This window comes from Ammospiza caudacuta, chromosome 25, assembly GCF_027887145.1.
Source record: "Ammospiza caudacuta isolate bAmmCau1 chromosome 25, bAmmCau1.pri, whole genome shotgun sequence".
Classification (NCBI taxonomy): domain Eukaryota; kingdom Metazoa; phylum Chordata; class Aves; order Passeriformes; family Passerellidae; genus Ammospiza; species Ammospiza caudacuta.
In genome coordinates, this window is record NC_080617.1 from 5,432,987 (window position 1) to 5,456,183 (window position 23,197).

At 43.4% G+C, this 23,197-nt stretch overlaps 1 protein-coding gene across 1 annotated transcript in view; it reads left to right on the forward strand.

Annotated features, from left to right (window-relative positions):
- The first annotated feature begins 7,635 nt into the window (after positions 1 to 7,635).
- CSMD2 (CUB and Sushi multiple domains 2) overlaps positions 7,636 to 23,197 on the forward strand; it is a 236,605-nt gene continuing 221,043 nt past the window's right edge. The window contains exons 1-2 of the mRNA XM_058819623.1: positions 7,636 to 7,924; positions 11,674 to 11,890. Of these exons, the coding sequence (XP_058675606.1) occupies positions 7,636 to 7,924; positions 11,674 to 11,890 (506 nt within the window). The remainder of the gene's footprint in view (positions 7,925 to 11,673; positions 11,891 to 23,197) is intronic.

A 23,197-nucleotide genomic window follows, 5' to 3' on the forward strand; every position in this document is an offset into this window, starting at 1 on the left:
CCCGAGATGAAAATGCCTTCGAGCCCCCTGGATAAACCATTTAAATGCAAATATTATTTTACCGCAAAATAATTGAAATACAAATTGAAAAAATTTGTTTTGGCGATAATAATTAGCTCCTTGTAAATGAGACTGAGTAAAAAAATGCTGCACATGAGTGGGAGTCCAGTTGCAGACACTGGGAAAAAAAGTTTTTCATCAAATTACCTTCTGTTTTCTGAGTTTTATTTCAACTGGGGGTTGAGATGATCTGTGTCATTTTTACAGATATCTGCAGTGGAGGTGAGAAAAAAAATGAAGTCTTTGCTGTGTTAATCTCAGAGAGAAAATAACAGTGAAATTTTCAGAAGGTTTTGGATCAGGCTGAACATTTTAATTGAGGCTCTGACTTTCAGGACAAGATTTTTAAGGATATTTAGATGGCAAAATAAGTGGAGACTTGCCCAGGGGGGGTTTATAAAGGAAATTTGGCTGCACAGCTCAGGTGGGGTTAGGAAGGCTCCAGAGGATTATAAAATATTTGTAAACCTGGGGCTCTGAAATTCCTTTGGAAAGGATTTGTGAACTTGGGTTTGGTTTTGTGGCATTTGTCACAAATGTGTCACCAAGGGGATCAGTCAGAGCATCCAGCTCCCATCTCAGTGGCTTTACCACATCTTAAACCAAATTTTTTTGGAGGATAAATCTTGGTTTGACAGGAAAAGTGCAGAGGAGCTTTGAGGTCCCATCCCAAGCAAAGCATTCAGCAATTCTGAGGTTGAATCCTCAAAAGCACTGGAGGAGCTGAGAGGCCACAGAGGGAATTCCCAGTGGGGCTGTTCCTCACCCCAGAATCTGCATTGTGAAAAATGCCTATTTTATGAAAAACAGACAAAAAAAAAAGGGAAAATTTTGAAAAATTTATGAAAAATGAAAACTTTGAAAAATTGATGAAAAATTTGATGAAAATTTTTTTATTGGCTTTTCGCAAATATTGGAATGAATATTGTATGTGTTGTGTTAGAAAGTGATGCTGGATTAATTCTCTTAAGTAGTGTGTTAAATATAGTTTTAGGTTGTAACAAAATGTTAAAATAGAAACTGTGTATGTGGGATATTTTTTTAAAGAAAGGAATGAGGTACTTGCAGCAGATAGCAGCCACAGGACACCTAAATCTTTCAGAGAAAAAGGATTTATTGCTCCATTATCAGAAGAAATGAACTTTTTTTGCTGTCAGGATTCAGAGGAAGAAGTTGACACTGCCCAGACAGAATCCTTTGTTTGAATGGAATTCATGCATCATGTATGAAGTGTCTGAATATGCAACAGGTTATTGTTTTTAAGGGTTAATCCTCTGTTAATATGGGTCCTTTTTTTTAGGCTTATTTTGCCCAGAAAAAGGTACCTGGACTGTCTGTAACTCTTTGTTTTTATTGTCTCATATTGTCCTAATCCAAATTGTCCAAATTATTGTTACTCTAATTATGTTGCTATTTTTATAACCATTTTAGAACTATTAAAATTTTAGAAACAAGTGATTGGCATTTTTCACGTGCATTAATTGGGCGATGCCTGTGGAATGTCTGGGGATGGAAACAGCTCCAGAAGTTCCTGGGTTTATCATCCTGTGGAGAGGAGCAGCCAAAATTGCTCAAGAGACAATTCTGGAAGGGGAAAGGTGTCGGTTTCTCAGCTGTTCAGGTGGCCTGGAAAGGCCCAGGGATGGCCTTGAAGACCCGACGCTTCAAAGGACGAGGAGAGACTTCTGATCTTTTCTCGGTCTCGGTGTTTATTAATTGTTTATCTAAAAGATTTTCTTTCAGCCCAACAGAGGTCTGCACAGCAAGTCAGCCATGAGCACACCGCGAGCCCCCAGGGCGGTCACCTATCTTTATACTCGAAATTACGTATACAATATTTATCATTTTTCCCCAATACCTTTTACCCTTATTAACCAGTGCACTTTTAGTAATAACCAATCCCAAAGTGCCACCATCACCACAGAAGATGGAGGCCAAGAAGAAGAAGAAGAAGAAGAAGAACAGGACACGCCCCAATTCCTCCATCTTACTTCTTTAGACCCCCCTGTACAGAAATCCTAAACCCTGTGTTCACACTCTAATTAACTTATCCCTTCACCATTCACCCAGTGAAACCTTCCCAGTCCTCATACAGGTGTCGTCTCCTGTGTAGGATCAAAGTCCAGCCACCAGACACTTCTGGCAACATTCCAGGACTCCTGAGTCCCCCAAGGGTGTTCTCGGCCACTCTGCACCTCAGTCCTGAGGTGCTGAGATCCCACAGAAAGGTTTGAAGGAAGGAAATGACATCCCTGGAGGAGGAGATGTCTGAATTTCCTGGCTGAATATTGGGATGATTCCTGGAGCTGAGCAGGTGATTCCAGGGGATGGTTGCCCTGTCAGGAGGAGCTGGAGCTGCTCCCTGTGTGCCTGTGCTTAGCACCTGAGCCTGGGCTGCCTCTGAAATGGAAATTTGGGATGAACCATCCTGATGCTGCTGCTTTAACAAGGTTTCCAAACCCTGCTCCTTCATTTTCTGCCCTTCAGGCTTCCTTCAACACCCCCAGCAGCTTTCTGCCCCTGCCCTGCACAAACCAGGGAAGTTTTCCTATGGAATGGAACAAGGGATTTGTCTTTCCAAACAAGCTGAGGGTCTGCTGGGAGGTAAAAGAAGCAACGGGAAGGATTCCACTGATTGGTGAATGGAAAAAGAGATTTGATTTTACAAATAAACTTTAAGTTGGCTGAGAAATGAAATTAGACATTGAAAGGTGAAAGAAACAATGGGGAGGAAAAACCCCTAAATTCTGGAAGAATTAAAAATCCAAAGGGAGGGTTGTACATTAGAGGGAAGTCTTAGGAATCAGGTTCTGGGAAGTCGGAACCCCTCAAATACCTCAGAAATGGGGAAAAACCCCTAAATTCCCTAACAATTAAAAGGGAGGCTTGTACATTGGAGGGAAATCTTCTTCTGTATCAGGTGTTCTGGGACGTCTGAACCTCCCAAGTACCTCAGAAATGAGAGAAAACCCCCTAAATTCCGTAATAATTCAAAATTAAAAGGGAGGGTTGTACATTAGAGGGGAATCTTTGGGATCAGGAGTTCTGGGAAGTCTGAACCTCTCAGGTACCTCAGAAATGGGGAAAGAGAGAAGGGAAATGCAGCTGGGAAATTGGGATAAAAAGGAGGCTGCATCCTCCAAAAATCTGAGAGACCCCAGGGGAATGTCCCATGGCCTCTGCCTTGCTTGGCATAAAGTTCCAGGACTCCTCTGTCTCCTTTTTGGGCATAAATCTCTGGTGTTTGTGGATGGATTTTTTGGTTTTTTTGTGCTCGGGGTGTGGGGTGAATTGTGTGACACAGCTCCAGGATTTCACCTGAATCTGAAGCTGCTGCAGTGCCACAGGGGCCAGACTTGAAATGTGGAACATGTGTACCAAGAAATGGATTTGCTGAGAAGTGGAGAGGGCAGAAACCTGGCATTGTGTTTAAAGTCTTACCAACTGGGGCTGCTTAATTTGATTTTTCAAGCGTTGTTCTTCCTGGGGCGCTCAGGTTTTTTGTTTGCTTGGGGTTTTTGGACTGTGAATGTCTGAACTCCCTCAGCTCTGTAGAAATCAGTGGGCCTGGCAGAACCAATGTCCCTTGTTCTCATGCCAAAGGCACCAAATAAATTCACTTTTGTCACAGCACAGACACACCTGTGCTTAGGTGGGTCCAGCACAGAGGAATTTGCTGGTTTGCCTGCAGAAAGCTCAGGGGTTTTTTCCTCAATTTTTCCTGGACTTTTGAAAGAAATTTTTCCTCATATCCAACTTGAACCTCCTCCTAACTAGGAAAATCAGGTTATTTTCTTAATATCCAACCTCCCCTCCTCCTGGCAGGGAGGAAAACTCAATTTCCCTGTGTGGTTTTGTGGTTTTCAGTTGTGTGGTGGCTCAGTTGGGGCTTCTGTGGAATCCCAAATGTGTAGGAAATTTTCATAACTGTGCAGGACAACATTTTTGATTGGGAAAGGAAGGGAGAGCACACTAGGGATGAGTTTTGCATCTTTTGTTCCTCTTCTTCCTGCTTGGGAAGGCCTGAAAATGGAATTGCTGGGCTGGAGCAATTGCAGAAAGGAAAGAAATTCAAAAGAAATTTTTCCTCCCGTCCAACCTGAACCTCCTCCTAATTAGGAAAATCAGGTTGTTTTCCTAATATCCAACCTCCCCTCCTCCTGGCAGGGAGGAAAACTCAATTTCCCTGTGTGGTTTTCAGGTGTGTGGTGGCTCAGTTGGGGCTTCTGTGGAATCCCAAATGTGTAGGAAATTTTCATAACTGTCCAGGACAACATTTTTGATTGGGAAAGGAAGGGAGTGTGTGAGAAAATTCGTTACAAGAATGTAAACATCAGAAGGCTTAGAAAATCGTAAAAAATCACGGTGGCGCTTCTGGGCTTGGCAGAGCTGAATTCAGCTGAAATGCACTTTTTTTTGTGCCCTTGCATTGCCCAGCTCATCACTCCCTGTGCTCAGGCTCTATCTGAGATGGAAATCATCCCCTTGATGATGCTCTTGGATCCACGGGCTTTTGATGAAGTTACAGTTAATGGAATGACTCTGCATTATTTATTACCCAGCAGGCTTTGATAGGAGGCTGGAGGTTAAGCTCCAGCTCGGAGAAGGTGAATCCTGAGGGCAGCAAGGCTCCCATTGATCAAGTGGGGAGGAATCAGATTTGCAGGCGTGAAAAGCACCAAGCACTTGTTTTTTAAAATTTTAAAAGCAATAAAATTATAAAAATGGGAATAAAAGTTATATAAATAGGAATTAAAGTTATAAAAATAGGACTATAATTAGAGTAATAAAAATTTGGACAGTTAGGATTTAGGACAATATGAGACAATAAAAGCAAAGAGTTTTGGACAGTCCAGGTACCCTTTCTGGGCAAAATAAGCCCAAAAAAGGACCCACTTTAACAGAGGATTAACCCTTAAAAGCACCAGCCTGTTGCATATCCATACACCTCATCCATGATGCATAAATTCCATTTAAACACAGGATTCTGTCTGGTCAGTGTCAGCTTCTTCCTCTGAATCCTAACAGCATCTTCAGGGCTGAGCAAGGCAGGAAGAAGTTCATTTCTTCTGATAATGGAGCAATAAATTCTCTTTCTCTATCTATCACTCTGCTGTCATTCTACTCAAACTCTTGTGGCTTGTAAATCTTCACACAAAGTTGGTAATTGTTTCCATGGGCTAAACTTGAAGGCAGAGGTGTTTGTGACTCCCTGCCAATGGCTCTGAGCCCCCTACCAGGGTCTGGAACCACGCAGGGCAGCCAGAGGGATGTCCTGACACTGGTAAATGATGCACAGCACTAAACAATGGCCACGGGAACGTTTTTCCTATTTAGGAGGCAGTGCAGACAGTGAGGGGTTGGTGTGGGTGGGTTTGGAGAGCTCTGAGCATTGGGGTGTGTGATGGTGCTCACAGGGGTCTGAGGATGAGGGAAGAGACGAGGATCTGACTCCATGTTTCAGTAGGCTGATTTATTTTATGATATATATTCTATTAAAACTATACTAAAAGAATAGAAGAAAGGACTTCATCAGAAGGCTAACTAAGAAAAGAATAAGAAAGAATGATAACAAAGGTTTGTGGCTCGGACTCTCTGACTGTGATTGGCCATTAATTAGAAACAACCACATGAGACCAATCACAGATGCACCTGTTGCATTCCACAGCAGCAGATAATCAATGTTTACACTTTGTTCCTGAGGCCTCCCAGCTTCTCAGGAGGAAAAATCCTAAAAAAAGGATTTTCCATAAAAGATGTCTGTGACAGGGGTGAGGTGAGCAAACCTTGGAGGGGCTGCTGGACAAGCAGGGTTTGCCCCTGGTGTTTCAGTGTTTGCCTGTGCATTTCAGTTTTGCTGGGGAAAGGTTTTTTTTACGTGCCTGTGGTTGTGGAATGGGCTGTAGAACAACAGGGAATAACAGCATTTCTGTGTGAGTAACAGTAACTACAGCAAATGGCAAAACCCCAAACTGCTGCATTAGGGAGGAGGCAGCCATGGATCCTCCATAAATGATGCTGCTGAGAGCAAGGCACTGTGCATGATTTGATATTTGTTCCCGCTGAATGGTGCAGTGACCATGCATCAGCGTTTGCTAAATTAGATTTTGTTTCTGCTGAGGAACAAAGTGCAGCAACTTGTATTTCAGGAAGCACTTCAGAGATAAATTCAGTCTCCCTCTCTCTCAAGCACTGCCTGGATAATAACATGGTGTAAACCAACAGCTACAATTCTTCCTTGCTCTACACCCCCCTGGATCTGGCCTGGGATTGAAGTTTAAGGAATTGCAAGTAGGTGGAAGATGATTTTTCCCCACTGGTTTCCTTTGCACTTGTCACGTCAGAAAACGCCTTTGTTTGTTGTTGTTGTTGTTGTTTACCTCCTGGCAGAGGGGGAGGTTTGTAGTGACACATTTTGGATGTTCAGGTTTATCTCAGTCTGGAGCTGCTGGAATTCCCTGTCAGGCAGGGCTGGGAGGGAGCAGCAGCCAGGGCAGCTCGTTTGTGTTGCTTATTTGAAAGGAATTACAAAAATCCTGTTGCTGTGAGTGTTCTACCATGGCTGAATCTCCTGTTTCTCCTGGTGGGTTTGGTCAGGGTGCAGTGACTGTCACACTGCCACCTCTGGGACACTGGGCTGAGCTCTGGAGCTGCTTCAGGGCCCCTCTAAATCTGCAGTGACTGGCACCAGAACGGTGCTGGCTCATGTGTCGAGATGGCTTTGGATTTACAGTGGAAATAAAACCTCCCCCGAGCCTCTGCCTCCACTCCTAGAGCTTGTCCTGTCAAAAGAACTCTGCTCTGGAGCACAAGGATGTGGTTCCTGCTCCTGCCACCCTTCCTTTCTCTGCATGGCAGCCCCACACTGAAGCCTGGGGGGTTTGGAGCTCTCCTCTGCTCTGCTGATATTTATTTTTCACTGCAGTGTCTGGTCACGTTAAGTTTTTTACCATGTGGATTAAACTCTGTGTTACAAACTGCAGTTCTTCTGTGAGGGTAGTGCAGAGTAAATATTCCATCATTTCCCTGGTGAGGAGCCCAGGGTGAAGCCAGTTAGTCTGGGGATTGTTCAGAGAGTGCCTGTTGCACAAAAGAACTCTTGGAAGTGGAGATTTGGTTGAACCAATGTGTGAAAAAATGGAGAAATGGAGTCACCAGCGGTGAATTACAGTGGTGGTGTCCCAGATAAAGAAACGCAAAGTGCTGTGGGTTTCCTTAAAGGATTCAATGGGTTTGGAGGTGCATTCCAGCCTAAATGATCCTGTGATGATCCTGAATGGTGACCTCCTTAACGATGATCCCCTAAATGATGATGCCCTAAAGATGATCTCCTAAATGATGATGCTCTAAATGATGATTCTCTAAATGGCGATCCCCTAAATAATGATTCCTTAAATGATGATCTCCTAAATGATGATCCTCTAAATGATGATTCTCTAAATGATGATTCCCTAAATGGTGATGCTGTAAATTATGATCACCTAAGTGGTGATCCCCTACATGATGATCTCCTAAATGATGATGCCCTAAATCATGATCCCCTAAATGATGATCCCCTAAATGGCGATCCCCTAAATGGTGATGCCCTTAAATGATGATCCCCTAAATGATGATTCCCTCAGTGATGATTCCCTAAATGATGATGGCTTAAATGATGATTCCCTAAATTATGATATCCTAAATAATGATGTTCTAAATGATGATCCCCTCAATGATGATCCCCTAAATGATGATGCCCTCAATGATGATTCCCTAAATGATGATGCCCTAAATGATAATCCTCTAAATGTTGATCTACTAAATGCCAATGCCCGAAATGATGGTCACCTAAATGATGATTCTCTAAATGATGATTCTGTAAATGGTGATCCCCCTAAATGATGATGCCTTAAATGTTGATGCCCTATATCATGACCCCCTAAATGGAGATTCCCTAAATAAGAATGCCCTAAATGATGATGCCCTAAATGATGACCCCCTAAACGTTGATCCCCTAAACGATGATCCCTTAAATTATGATTCCCTAAATGATGATCCCCTCATTGCTGATGCCCTCAGTGACCTCTCGTCCTTGTCTGCAGTTCCTGCCCCAAAGCAGAGCTGAGGGATTCATTTCAGGGCCCCACTCCCAGCAAAGCGCTCTCCAGAATTGAGAGGAGGTGCTGGCAGAGCCCAGCCTGGCCTCAGCTCTGGTTTCCCTCCCTCCCAAATGGGACAAATGCCCACAAACCCATCCCTGTGATGAGCCCAGGGGGTCCCACCCTCTGGAATGTCAGCCCATGGAGAAGGGATGAGGAGCTGGAACACCCCCAGGAACACCCCTCAGATTATGGGGGATGATGATGCAGCATTCCCATCTCTGGGGGAGGAATTGAAGGTTCCTCCTGTCGGACTTTGGGATGGGAAGAAAGTGCCAGAAATTTTGGGAGAATTTTGTCCTCCGTCAACCCCAAATCCACTTGGAACTTGCACAGCACAGGCACCGGCGCTGCCCTTTCATATCTTTCTGCTTGTTTGTACTCCTGGGCCAAAGGGATAAAGGGAGTTGTTTCTGCAATCTTCACAGGAGAAATTTTGAATTTCAGATAAGGTTTTGTCAGTCAAGGATGAGCTGAACTAACTCAGACCTGGAAGCAAATGATAGAACACATAAATTCCCTCAGCTTCCCGGATTTCTTTCCCTGCCTGATGACTTTTTCCAGCAATGTCCAATATAAATGAAGTCCTCTGCTATTACAGCTATTACAGAATATATTACTGCCCAGTTTGGCAGCTTTTGCAAAGCTGTGCTTTGTTTGCAATAAGCAATTTTCTTTTATCTGTGCCCAGAGCACCTCTGGGTCAACGTTGTGAACATGCAAATATTTCAGTAGATTGATTGGATACATCATAAAACTCTGCCTTATTTTTCTATTATTTATTTGTTCTTTCAGATAGATTTATGTCCATTTGTGGCACAGGCACTGGCTGGGGAAGGATGGGCTGAGTTTGTGGATTTTGGAGCTTCCCTATGACCTTGGAAGTGTTTGGAACATGGTGTCTGTGACCTTGAATTTATTTCCTGAGCTTTGTGCAGCCTTGGTAGCTTTTACACCATCAGGAAATTGAGAGATACAGCCTCTTTAATTTCCCATTTGCCTTAAATTGTTCTGATGAACTTATGATTAAAATAAAAATGAGCAGGAGGGACAGTTCAATATCCCCCTGCTGCTTATTGAGCGTGGCTGAGGTTGGAGAAAGGATTCGACTGAATTGGAGAACAGAGCTCGTGGATCTTTGGTTCTTAAACCAAACTGGGCTTCATTTGACTCCTCTGTGATCACAGGAATATTCCCACTCCTGTGCAGCTTTCTGACACTGAGCTTTTCCAGTGAACTCCCCAAAAGAAATGGAGCCCAAGTGGAGGAGGGAGGCGGATTCGTCTCTTGTGTAGTGACAAAAAGCCAGGTGCTACAGAAATGCAAAATACTCCAGACAAGGAATCCTGTGCCTCCCTCACTTTAATCCCTGGTGGATTGTGGGGCTGTCCTGCCTCTCATTGATCCAATAAACGTGCTACAAAAAGATTCCCTGGGTAGTAAATAGGATGGGCTGTCTCAGATTCATAAAACTCTGTCTTGCAGGGAGAAGTTCCACAGGAGCGTTTTTTGCACCCAAAGTAGGTCAATCTAATTATAATTGCCTTTAATGAGCACCACTCTGCAGCTCTGTACCTGTAGCTGCTTGGCACTCAGAAGTGCAAATGCCTTTGAGAAAAAAAGAAGGAAAAAAAAAAAGCAAGGAGAAATCAAAGAAGTAATTTCTACTCTAATGCATTTCGACTTGAAAGCCTCTGTTGTCCCCATCAGCAGGGTAAACAATGCAGCATGGGTGGGAAAAGCTGGAGCAGCAGCTCAGGGGATAAAGGTGAAACTCAGATTTTGGGCCATGGGATTGACCCTTCAGCTGTCTGGAATTTGGCTTTGTGTGGAGGAGTTAGTCCACTAAAGCAATGAGGATTGGAGCAGTTTGGAGCGAGTTTTTTGTGCCTCCGGAGGAATGGATTGGAGGATGTTTGAGGTGTTTCTCTGGTGTTACAGGAGGGGAATGGATTGGAGGAGGTTTGAGGTGTTTCACTGCTGTTACAGGAGGGAAATGGATTTCAGGGAGGTTTGAGGTGTTTCACTGGTGTGAGAGGAGGGGAATGGATTGGAGGATGTTTGAGGTGTTTCTCTGGTGTTACAGGAGGGGAATGGATTGGAGGATGTTTGAGGTGTTTCACTGCTGTTACAGGAGGGAAATGGATTTCAGGGAGGTTTGAGGTGTTTCACTGGTGTGAGAGGAGGGGAATGGATTGGAGGATGTTTGAGGTGTTTCTCTGGTGTGAGAGGAGGGGAATGGATTGGAGGATGTTTGAGGTGTTTCACTGGTGTGAGAGGAGGGGAATGGATTGGAGGATGTTTGAGGTGTTTCTCTGGTGTTACAGGAGGGGAATGGATTGGAGGATGTTTGAGGTGTTTCTCTGGTGTTACAGGAGGGGAATGGATTGGAGGATGTTTGAGGTGTTTCACTGCTGTTACAGGAGGGAAATGGATTTCAGGGAGGTTTGAGGTGTTTCACTGCTGTTACATGAGGGGGGTTTTGTTCTCTGCAGCTTTGCAGCAGCTCCTCAGAGGTACTGACTGAAGATTTCCTGTGTGTTGAGGCAGAATGAGGAGCACAAACCTGAGAGGAACCAGCAGTCCCCCAAGGCAGGGTCTGGCCAGTGATTTCTGCCCTGTGTGCCCCCATCAGGTCTGACAGGGGTGTGAGTGCTGCTGCTGCTGTTTTTTGTTCCAGTGAGCCATTCCCAGGAAGGGCTGGAGGGCACCTTACAGGATGGTCAAACCTTGCACTGTGTCCTGCTCTTTTTGGAGTCAGGACAGGTTTGTGGCTGACCTTTGGCCATGCAGGTGATTTCACAGGTTGGAGGCTACCTTGGTGGCTCAGCCTGGCATTCCTTGGGGTCCCTTCTGCTTTCTCAGGGTGAGGGAGGGATGTGGCACTGCCTGCACACTCAGCCCTTCTTCTGCCTGTGGCCAGGTGGAAATGGGGGAGAAGGAGAGAATCAGCTCTGGAATTGTCCCTGGAACTGGGAGAGAAGGGGACAATCAGCTCTGGCATTGTCCCTGGAATTGGGGGAGAAGGAGAGAACCAGCTGTGGCATTGTCTCTGGAATTGGATGAGAAGGGGACACTCTGCTCTGTCACTGTCCCTGTGCTGTGCCCCAGCAGGGCCTGGCACCTGGCAGGGTGCAATCCCAAATGCCCAGGGTGTGATGGGAGAGCTCTGCGTGTTGAGCTGGGCTGGGGAAGGGTGCCTGAGGAAGGAGCTGTCCCCAGGGCCAGGCTGCAGCTGTGAATAATCCAGCTGTGCTCACAGCTGTGCTCTGTGGGGAGCAGAGCCCAGGGTGTGCCTGGGGGTTTGGGCTCCACATCCCTGCAGGGAGGAGGCCAAAACTCCATCCTCAGATTTTCCTCTTCTCTATTTCTCCTAGTGGGAAGAGCCCTGTGTGCTCTGTTGGGATGCTGACAACATTCAATGCTCACCTCTGACTTTGTGCCTTCTTGTGTTTTTTTTTTTTTCTCTTGGCAGCCCAGAACTGCAGTCACACATTGCAGGGCCCAAACGGGACAATACAGAGCCCAGGCTTTCCCTATGGATACCCCAATTATGCAAACTGCACGTGGACAATCACTGCTGAGGAGCAGAACAGGATACAGCTCGTTTTCCAGTCCTTTGCATTAGAGGAAGATTTTGATGTATTATCCATCTACGATGGGCTGCCTGAGCAGGGCAATCTGAGAACGAGGTACAGTTGTTCATTACAGTGATGTTTATCAACATTTCCCCCCTTCCTGCCACTGGGATTAAATCTGCCCTTGGATTGTTGATGCTGCAGTAAACTGGGAGTGTTTCCCCATGAGCAGTTCTTACAGTTGTTTTGATTTCTTAGCTCTTGATAAGGCTTGAAATGTTTCTCTGAACTCCTGACAGTAATGATTTAGCCAGGCTCGTCCCAGACATCCAGAGGAGTTAATTAGGAAATGGAGCAGGAGGGAAGCAGAGTTAATGTGCACAGAGCTTCCCTCAGTCCAGAGGAGACTCCTGGATGGGAGGATGGATTGTGGGGTTCAGTGACAGCTCTGCCAAAGCCTTTGTGGGTTTTCCCAAAACATCTGGGCTGTTCCTTAACCCCCAGTGCATCCAGCAGCAGGACAGGGCTGCATTCCCTCCCATTGCTGGATCTCATTGTGGTAAGAAGTGTTCAATAATCCAGTTTAGTAGTGCTAGGAGAATTAATCCACCAACACCAGAGGTTTATGGCCAAAAAGGAGACAGAGGAGTCCTGGAACTTTATTCCAATAAAGGCAGAGGCCATGGGGCATTCCCCTGGGATCTCTCCAATTTTTAAAGGATGTGGCCTCCTTTTTATCCCAATTTCCCAGCTGCATTTCCCTTCTCTCTTTCCCCATGTCTGAGGTACTTGAGAGGTTCAGACTTCCCAGAACTCCTGATCCCAAAGATTCAACTCTAATGTACAACCCTCCCTTTGAATATTTAATTCTGATGGAATTTAGGGGTTTTTCCCCATTTCTGACGTACTTGAGAGGTTCAGACTTCCCACAACACCTGATCCCAAAGATTCCCCTCTAATGTACAACCCTCCCTTTGAATTTTTAGTTCTTACAGAATTTAGGGGTTTTTCTTGCCTGTTGTTTCTTTCACCTTTCAGTGTCCATTTCTCAGCAAACCTTAAGTTTATTTGTAAAATCAAATCTCTTTTTCCATTCATCAATGAGTGGAATCCTTCCCATTGTTTCTTTTCTTTCCCAGTGCTGGTTTTACCTCCCACAGCTGGTTTGGAAAGACAAATCCACTTTAGGAAAACTCCCCGTGGTTTCTCCAGTGAGGCTCCCAGTGTAAAAGAAAGTTTTGTGGGAGGCTGATTTTGCTGTGTTGCTGTGGCAGCATCCAGGCTCTGAATCCCTGGAATTCTGAATGCAGGATTCTGCAGCCCTGGAAATGGATTTTCCTTCAAAGCCCTCGAGTTCAGGACAAATCCATTGACCTCAGTGTCTTGTCTGACCCGAGTGGAACATCTGAGCTGCACCCTGGTGGAAATCAGCTCTTTATGTAGATTATTTCAGTTATGCAAATAAATCATCTCCTCATTTGGCAACTGTGCTTGAGAATCACTTTAATTATGGGACCTGGGTGGTTTAATCAGGAGGTTCAGTGCTTTGCTTTGGGGATAATGGAAAGGTGGAAAATTTGGGGGTAAAATCCAGCTCAGGAAACTTTGTGTGGTGAGAAGTTAATGCTGCTCTGAGATCCTCACTGGAATATTCTGGTTGTAAATAAAAGTAGGAGAAAGGAACCTCCCAAGTGTGAGCTGGGAATCTGCACTAAGGGAGGGTGAGGAGGCAGAAAATGTTCCCCCTCTGCCTCCCTGGTGAAATTCAGGTGAGTTTGGGCAGGTGAACGTGAGCTGGGGGTGGAACCAGCAGCAAAATCCACCTGGGAATGTTCCAGCTCTGAGCTCAGGAAATGGAGTGTATTTAGGGCAGGAAAGGGGAATAAAGGGGGCAAATTAAGGGGATTTCTAAAGGTCTAAAAGCACTTAGAGAGGGCTCAGCAAAGTGACAGAACTCTTGCATGGTGGGCATTTACTTTCTTCCCTTGTACATTTCTGGATTAGTAATTAATAATTTCTAATTTGTTTTAGTTCTAATTAATAATTAGGAATTAGGAATAAAGGGGGCAAATAAAGAGAGGGATTTCTAAAGGTTTGAAAGCACTTAGAGAGGGCAAAGATGAGCTCTTGCATGGTGGACATTTGTTTTCTTCCCTTGGACATTCGCTTTTTTTCCCATGGGCATTTCTGGATTAGTAATTAATAATTTCTAATTAATAATTAGGAATTAGGAATAAAGGGGGCAAATAAAGAGGGGGATTTCTAAAGGTCTGAAAGCACTTGGAGAGGGATCAGCAAAGTGAAGGATGAACTCCTGCATGGTGGATACTTGATTTCTTCCCTTGGACATTTGCTTTCTTCCCTTGGACATTTCTGGATTAGTAATTAATAATTTCTAATTAGTTTAGTTCTAATTAATAATTAATTAATAATTAGTAATTAGTAATTTCCAAACCTGGAGCTGGCTCCTTTGGGCTGTTTCATGTCTCATCTCCTTGTTCAGCAATTTCAGTGTTTGGACAATGCTCTGATGCACAGGGGGGGATTGTTGGGGTGTCCCCTCATCCTTGTGGGACCCTTCCACCTCAGGAGACCCCAGGTGTTATTTTTATTACTGCATCAATCTCACCTCATTAAACTCTTAACTGTTCCCTAACACTGGGTTACTTTTTTCTCCCTCTTTCTCTCTTTTTTCTCTTTCTCATGGCCATCAATTTTGCGTTTTTTCCTGCCTGCTCTCCACATGTTCTCCATTCATCACTGAGGTGCAGCCCTGAAGATGGATGGCCACGTGTCACTCATCACAGCTCACCCAAAATGAGCTGTGAGCAAGGGGAAAAGAAGGGACAACTCGATTTCTTTGCTGCTTTCCCCTCCCAAACTTCTATTTTTGAGCATCCCCCATTCATTTGTGGTCCTTCCCAACCCAGACCATTCCAGGATTTCCTGGGAAGGGGTTAATGTTGTGTTCATCATGTGCTGGCAAACACCCTCTTGTCTTGCAATTTAATGTGGTGTGAAGGTTCCCTAATAGAATAAGAGCAGCCCTAATCCAATGAGGCATTTGCTAATAAACAGCTTTACTGGATATTAGGGAATTTGCCTTGCGTGTTTGTGACGAGGACGTGAATATTAAATGGCTTTCAGTGCCTTAATTTAGACATCCAGGGCTGTTGTCATCTCTCAGTGCCATGACTTTGCTTTGTTTGCTAAAATCAGAGCCTGTTTCCAAATCTTTGCTATTTCAGCTTCTCTGGAATAATTTGGTTTTTAGAATCCTGCAGTGGGTTGGGTTGGAAGGGAACTTCAATTCCATCTCATTCCATCCTGTGCCATTGGGCAGGGACCTTCCACTGTCCCAGGCTGTCCAGCCTGGCTTTGGACATTTCAGGGATCCAGGGGCAGCCACAGCTTCTTGGGCAACCTGTGCCAGGGCCTCTCAACCCTCACAGGGCAGGATTTTTTCCTTATTTATAACTTAAACTTCCCTTTTTTCAGTTGGAACTTTCCTCCTTGTCCACTGGAATTTTCCCAGCTCCTGGCTTTCAGCAGGAACCACTGTGGGGGAATTTTCTGTGAAACCTGAGAGCTGTAGATTGTAATTGTATCATTATAATTCTTATATTCATAATATAATTATAATTAATCATGATATATAATATATATAGTAATATAATTTATAATGTTATCTATAATATATAATGTTACATTGTTACATAATATATAATATGTATATAATATATATTGTTATATATATTATATATATTGTTCTAATATAATATAAAATGTTATCTGTATTATAACATTATATATTATAATGTTACATATAATATATAGAATATAGAATATACAATATAAAATATACAATATAGAATATATTATATAAGATATATAATATAAAATATATTATATAAAATATATAGTATAATATATATTATATAATATAATATGTAATATATATAATATATATAATGCATATAGTTATATTTATAACATAATATACAATATTATAACAATATAATTATAATAATTATATTTGGTGGCTGCACAGTTTTCTCTTCCTTGATGAGGGACATCAATATTTGCTTCCTATCCAGGACTTCCCCTTCTCTTGAGCTCATTACCCCAGACCAGATTCTTCCCAAATCCTCTTCCCCCAAGTTCCCAGCTGCTGTGGGATGCTGTGGAGCCCTGCGGTTATTCCAGAACATTCTTTGCCCAGTTCCCTTTGTGCCCTGTGATTGTGGCATTGTTCCCAGGTCGCTCCAATCAGGTTCCCTTCCTGATTGCCTTCCCACTGTGCTGGGCTCAGAAACTCAGCGCAGACCTGACTGCAATTTGAATTCTTGGGGTTGTTTGTGGCTCTGAGATTGCTGTGGGATTTGGGAGAGGCTCTGCACCTCCTTGTGTCAGGCTCTTGTTCTGTGACATCCCCAGAGTGGGCAACCACAGAACCACGTGGCTTCCCCCAGCTGTTTCATCTGCCCGTAATTTGCAGCACCCCTTTAATGTGAGAATCATAAATCACTTGCAAATTCCCTGATTTGAAGCTTTGGGCTTGTACTCAGATCCAAGGAAAACACATTTCCAGTCTCCCTGTGAGTCGGTCGTTGTAGCTCCCTAATTCTGTTTTCCCAGTGAGACCTGCTGAATTTACACTCCAAATGGAAGTGGTCAGCTTAGAAAATCAGATTTTTTTTTTTCTTTTTTTTCCTTCCAGAGATGTTCAGAAAAGCCCAAGGGGACAGAATGGGATGTTTCTACCAGCAGAGATTCCTCATTTGTAAATGTGCTGAGCAATGCTGGGGTTTCTCAGGCTCTTCCAACCCCTGGGCTTCCCTTCCCACCTGTTTTGGGCAGGGAATTCTGTCATCCTCTGGTCTCTTCCCTGTTCAAACAAAACATTTCAGTGATGCTGGGTTTATTTGCTTGAGAAAAATGTTTGTTTGAGGCTGTGCATGCAGAGGAAAAAACTCCCAGAGCCTTGCAGAGCCCACATTTCCACAGGCATCGCTGGGAGGAACAACAAATTCCAATTTATTGACACATCTGGGAGGAACCTGCAGAAATTCCTGTTCCTGCAGAGTGTGCAGGGTCTGGGGGAACATTTGCAGTCATAACTGTAATGGGGTTCAGTAAGAGCCTGAGTGAGGGATGTGGGACTCCAGGAGTCTCTTCAAAATGCAGTTTATTGTATCCAAGAAATAAATAACAGCAGTCCAGGGTTGTGGGTGACAGAGCTGTGCCCACAGCTGTCAGCTCCAGCTGCAGGCAGGCCTGGAGACCCCCTGGTTTTGGTCACAATGCATTCTATACTTTTCTTTTGGTCACAATGCATTCTGTACTTTTCTTTGTTGAGCATCTCAATACAGCAGAACCAATCTATACCTTAACTTTTATCTATAGCCCATCATAACTACTGTAATTGCCATATTCATGTTCCTGTTCTCCAGTCACTAAAAGTCAGTACATTACAGTTTAAGCTAGAAGTTGTTTTTTTAGTTTTCTTGCAGTGGAAGATTCTGAGACCTTTTTTCTACTTGCCACATCAGCAGGCTCGTTTGCCTGTGCTCTCTTTCTGCTTGGTAAAAACATCTTCTTGTTTGGGGTGGGTTTCTCCATAAAAACCCCTTCTCACTAACACACCCTCTGCCTCCTTGGTTATCCAGTAATGGCTCAGCAATTAATTTCTTCTATATCAAAACTTGCTTCCATCTCTATTCCTTCTTCAGATTCTACATTTAAAAAAAAATCCTTCTGCCAAGCACACATATCTGTGAGACCTTCTTGTCAAACTTTCATCCTCCCCAGCAGGGTTCTGTGCAAACCCTGCTGCTGGCACGGGGCCCTGCTTCCCTTGCAGCTCACGTCCCACTTCTCCCAGTGCCTCCTCAAGCTGCTCCCAGATCCTCATCCCTCTTCCCTGACAAGTGGCTGAAGAGGGAGGAGAAGGATTGCCATCAATCTGCTGTGTGAGCAGTTCAGAACCACGTCTTGGGCCATATTTAATTGAGTGAAAGTTGAAGGATTTGGTTTGAACCCTGGAAATGATGTGATCTTTGTGATAAGAGCAGAGTTATCTCCAGCCTGACCTAATTACAGCTGCAGCAGGAATTACCTGCACCTTGCATGTTTCTCTTGATAACCTTTTAATTACTCTTTGAAAAAGCAGCCTGGGTGACTTGTACTTAATTACCAATCACGAGCACAAAGCTTTTGATCTTAAAAACAGCAAAAGGAGGAGGAGAGGAAGGGGCAAAAAAGGGAGGAGGAAAGGAAGGGACGAAAAAGGAGGAGAGGAATGGACAAAGGGAGGAGAGAGTTCCCCCAGTGTTCCTGTGGCTTGCAGAGATGCAAATTTGGGGTGAAATGACATCTTGGGGGTCAGTCCTGATAAAGAAAAAATCCTGGGGTTCAATTCTGGTAAAGGAAAAATCCTGGGGTTCAGTTCTGGTAAAGAAAAAAATCCTGGAGTTCAATCTTGGTAAAGAAAAAAAAATCCTGGAATTCTGTCCTGGTATAGAAAAAAATCATGGAGTTCTGTCCTGGTAAAGAAACAAATCCTGGGGTTCAATTCTGGTAAAGAAAAAAAATCCTGAGATTCTGTCCTGGTAAAGAAAAAATCCTCAGGTTCAATTCTGGTAAAGAAAAAATCCTGGGGTTCTGTCCTAGTAAAGAAAAAATCCTGAGGTTCAATTCTGGTAAAGGAAAACCTGGAGTTCAGTCCTGGTAAAGAAAAAAATCCTGGGGTTCTGTCCTGGTAAAGAAAAAATCCTGAGGTTCAATTCTGGTAAAGGAAAACCTGGAGTTCAGTCCTGGTAAAGAAAAAAATCCTGGGGTTCTGTCCTGGTAAAGAAAAAATCCCGAGGTTCAATTCTGGTAAAGGAAAACCTGGAGTTCAGTCCTGGTAAAGAAAAAAATCCTGGGGTTCTGTCCTGGTAAAGAAAAAATCCCGAGGTTCAGTTCTGGTAAAGGAAAAAATCCAGGAGTTCAGTCCTGGTAAAGAAAAAAATCCTGGGGTTCTGTCCTGGTAAAGAAAAAATCCTGAGGTTCAGTTCTGGTAAAGGAAAACCTGGAGTTCAGTCCTGGTAAAGAAAAAAATCCTGGGGTTCTGTCCTGGTAAAGAAAAAATCCCGAGGTTCAGTTCTGGTAAAGGAAAAAATCCAGGAGTTCAGTCCTGGTAAGGAAATTCCTGGAAAACCAGCATTTGTCAGCTGGGAATGCACAGAGCTCGTGTTTGGAGTTTGTGTTGAGTCACCTCTGGCCCAGTGCAATATTCCTTTGTCACTGCCTCATGTCTCCAAGGTGACTACAGTTCTTTTTGCTAAGGAGAAGGATAAATAAAGCAGAGGGCCAGCTAAATCCTTTGTCACCTTTAGCAAACATCCCAGCCCCACCTCCCTCTCCCCCTCAGCACAGCCTTTTGTCACTTCGCATTAACTCCATGGGAAAAGAAACACAACAAAACCCCACTTAAATTTATGTTCTCTGCTGTGTGGGATAAAATCCACCTAATTTGTGTTTTTTCTCTCTGGGAAGAGCAGTGTTTGAGCTGCTCCAGCAGCTCCAGGACCCTTCAGCAGTGTCCCTGTTTTGTTGTGAGGAAGTGCTGAGTGTTTAAACTCTGTCTGCAGGATAATTGATGAAACTGGAGCTGAAAGTCTGGGAGAGGTAATGGAGTTAATGCAACTGCAGCAGGGCTCTGCAATTTCAGTGCAGTTTTTCCATATTTATTAGCCGAGGGTGCATCAGGAGGAGTGATAAAAGCGGCTGATTCAATCAGAGTGGGAGCTTTTTTCCCTGGCACTGTGGGGAATGTTGGAGGCTCAGGAGGAGCCTTGGCAGGGATATTTTGGCAGCCTCTGCAGAGGTGGGGATGGAGAGGTTTTGTGCTGGTTTAGGGGTTAAAGGAGGTGCTCACACCTCTGAGGTGAGGCACACAGGGAGATGTTATTTGATTAATAATAATAATAATAATAATAATAATCATCATCATCATCATCATCATTATCCTCCTCCTCCTCCTCCTCCTCCTCCTCCTTCTCCTCCTTAAATAATAATGAATATGTTCCTTAAATAATAATAATTATATTACTATATAATAATACATTATGTGTTATTCTATATTATTCTATATTCTATATTCTATATAATAATATATATTATTATATAAAATATTCTTTAATAATATGTTCCTTAAATAATAATTATTATATTATTATATAATGATACATTACATATTATTATGTATTAATATATAATATATAATATATAATATATATAATATACAATATATATTGTATAATATATATTGTGTAATATATTATTATATAAAAATATTCCCTAGATAATAATGAATGTGTTCCTATAATAATAATAATAATAATAATAATAATAATCATCATCATCATCATCCTTAAATAAGAATGAATATGTTCCTTAAATAATAATTATTATATTATTATATAATAATACATTACATATTACTATATATTAATATATATTATAATAGATGATATGTAATATATCATTATATTATATATTACATATCATATTATATATTATATATATAATATAATATAATATAATATAATATAATATCTAATATATATATTAGATATTATATTATGTATTATATATTATATATGATAATATCTATTATATATTATTATATAAAATATTCCTTAAACACTAATGAATGTGATGTAATTATTATCATTATTATTGTTATTGCTATTGCTATTGTTATTATTTTCTTTAATTCTTTAATAATAATTTTACCCAAATAATGGTTTGGTTAAAATGATTCAAAACCAATGTCCCTTTGCGCCCGTGCGCAGGGCGGTGGCACTGCCCTCTGTGTGGTTTAGTGCCAGCACGGGGAGGGCAGTGCAGCAGAGGCTGTGGGGCACAGGCAGAGCCCTGGCTGGGCTGGGATCCCCGCCAGGAGCAGGGCTCAACCCTGCCCAGAGCCCCGGAGCTGCTCTGCTCCCTGGGCAAATCCCTTATCAGCTTTCCCAGCTGTAAAATGACATCATCCCAGAATCACAGCGAGCTGCTGGCCTGACAGCCTCTCCATCCTGCCTTCCTTGCCTTCCAAGCTGTGTCAGACATTTGTGCCTTTCTGCAGGCTGTGGAACTCTGAATTCCTGCTCTGCAGGGCTGCTGGAGCCCTGGCTCTTCCCAACACCTCCACTGTGGCCACGCTTGCTCCTTGCTCCCCACTCGCCCTGTGTTCAGCAATAAACAAACCTAGAAACAAAATAAACACCCCCTGTGATTTCCAGGGCGTTCCAAGAACCTCTTTTCCCCATTTACTCCATTTCACACCCCTGGTGACTTTTTCCTTTTTGCTTTATTTTTTTTCCTTTTTTTTTTTTTTTTTTTTTGAAGAAAGACAGAAATAACCCCAATCTGCCAAGTTCTGAATTGAAGCTGCTGAGCCGTGCTTGGGCTGTATCCAAACTTGCCTTTGTTTACTCAGAATGTCAGCTCGGATTTGCCAGGGGGGTGACTGAGATTTGATGAACTTTTCCTGTGAATTTGTGTTTTTCTTCCTCTTGGTTTGTCATAATGAGGCTGAGAACGGAGGTGCCACAGTTGGATTTCATGGAATTTGTGGAAGGGTTTGGGTGGGAAGGGAATTAAAGCTCCTCCCAGGGCTGGGACAAAATCCCACTGCAAATCCCAGGAAATCTTGGAAAAAACCAGCATGGAAGGGATGTGAGAGAAAGAATAAATCACATCCAACTCCATGCTCTTTCCAGTCCATTGCACTGCATGGAAAATCAAATTTATTGAAATTTGATGCTCACTACCTGTCCCCAGCCTGAGCCATGAAGGCCTCATATATCTGAGCTAGCTCTGGGCTCTATAAATAACACTTTTCTAGTGGGAATTGACCCAAACCCTGCTTTAAACAAGTGGAGAAATCCATCCAGGCTGGGATTTATGAGCTCTGTCAGTGTCCCCTGAGCCCGTGTTGGTTAATGAAGCTTTGTCAGTGTCAGGGGTAAGCAAAGGGCTCCTGGGCCTTGATGGATTGTGCTTGGCTTGGGAAAAGGAGGGAAAATGCAGCTTGTTCCTGAGACTGAGAGCTGTGCTGGATAAAATTCCTGGGAAAATTGGTAGTGTTATGGCACTGGGAGATGTTAAGGAACAGAAAAAAAATGAGGTTTTGTTGCCCTTTGCTTGTGTACTGTCATGGGAAGAAAAATAAAAGTAGTGAATGTCAGAACCAGTGGATTGTACTGTTTTGGAATCAGTTCTCCAGCAGCTGGGATGGGAGAGAATTTGCCATGTGAGGGAAATGTGAGTGAAATGTGAGGGAAATGTGAGCAGATCCAAGCACTCCTGTGCAGGTGTTTGTTCTGTGCCCGACTCCCAAACAGCAGCAGTTGGGTTCTGAGCACAAATCCCTCCACCAGCTTGGCTAAATCCAACTGGGAGCTGTTCTTGTGTCACTGCAGGATCCTTTTAAGTTGCTTGAGAGTTGATTTTTTTTTTTTTTGGTCCAGAGCATCATTTCAGCCTTGCAGGGCTGCAAATGAAAGGACAACTATCTCAGTGACACCAGTGAGCTGTGCCTGGAGGACAGAGCTGCCTTTTAAGTGTCTGCAGCATTTGGGAGCTGGGAGTGCTCTCAGATCATGCTCTGCTTGTTTTATTGATGATTAATGAGAGCCTTCGTGTCCATGGGCTCTGGAAAAAAGCTGACATCTCGCTGTAATTGTGTTTTTCTTTAATAAATACAGGGGGAAAAAAAAATCTAACAGAGCCGCTGAGGGGGGAAATTCCTGCCCCAGCCAAGCCTGAGTAAATGCCAGGAGAGAGAGACAGAGCTGGCTGCTGAGGGGTGGCTTTTATCCACAGCCACTGGCAATGGGAAATTCTGCAGCAAGGAGAGGGGATGAGAGGTGTGAGGGAGGCTGAGGCAGCAGCACTTGGGCTGAGGGATGCTCTCAGCACCTCCTCAGCCCAACCTTTCCTGCTCCAGGCCCTTCCTTCTTGGGGTCTTTCTTTGTTAAAAGTCTCTTTTCCCACACGAGTGCTTGAAGAATGAGTTGGAGATCTTCATTTCTCGGTCTCAAGGTTGTTTATTGTGTCATATCTATAAAATTCTTTCTCCTGCCCTGCTGAGGTCTGTCCAGCAGGACAGTTCCAGGCACTCTGCCTGCCCCCAGGGCAGTGTTATGTCTTTACACTAAAAACTACCTGTACAATATTTACAATTACTTCCCAATACCTATCACCTATGTTAGACACTGAGCTTCTACTCTAAATGAATCTAAAAGTGCCACCATCACAGCAGGAGATGGAGGCCAAGAAGAAGGACGAGAAAGGCTGGACAAGCCCAGATTCCTCCATCTTGCCCCCGAGATTGTTAAACGTCTCTTTTCCCAGCCTGGCACTTGAAGAATG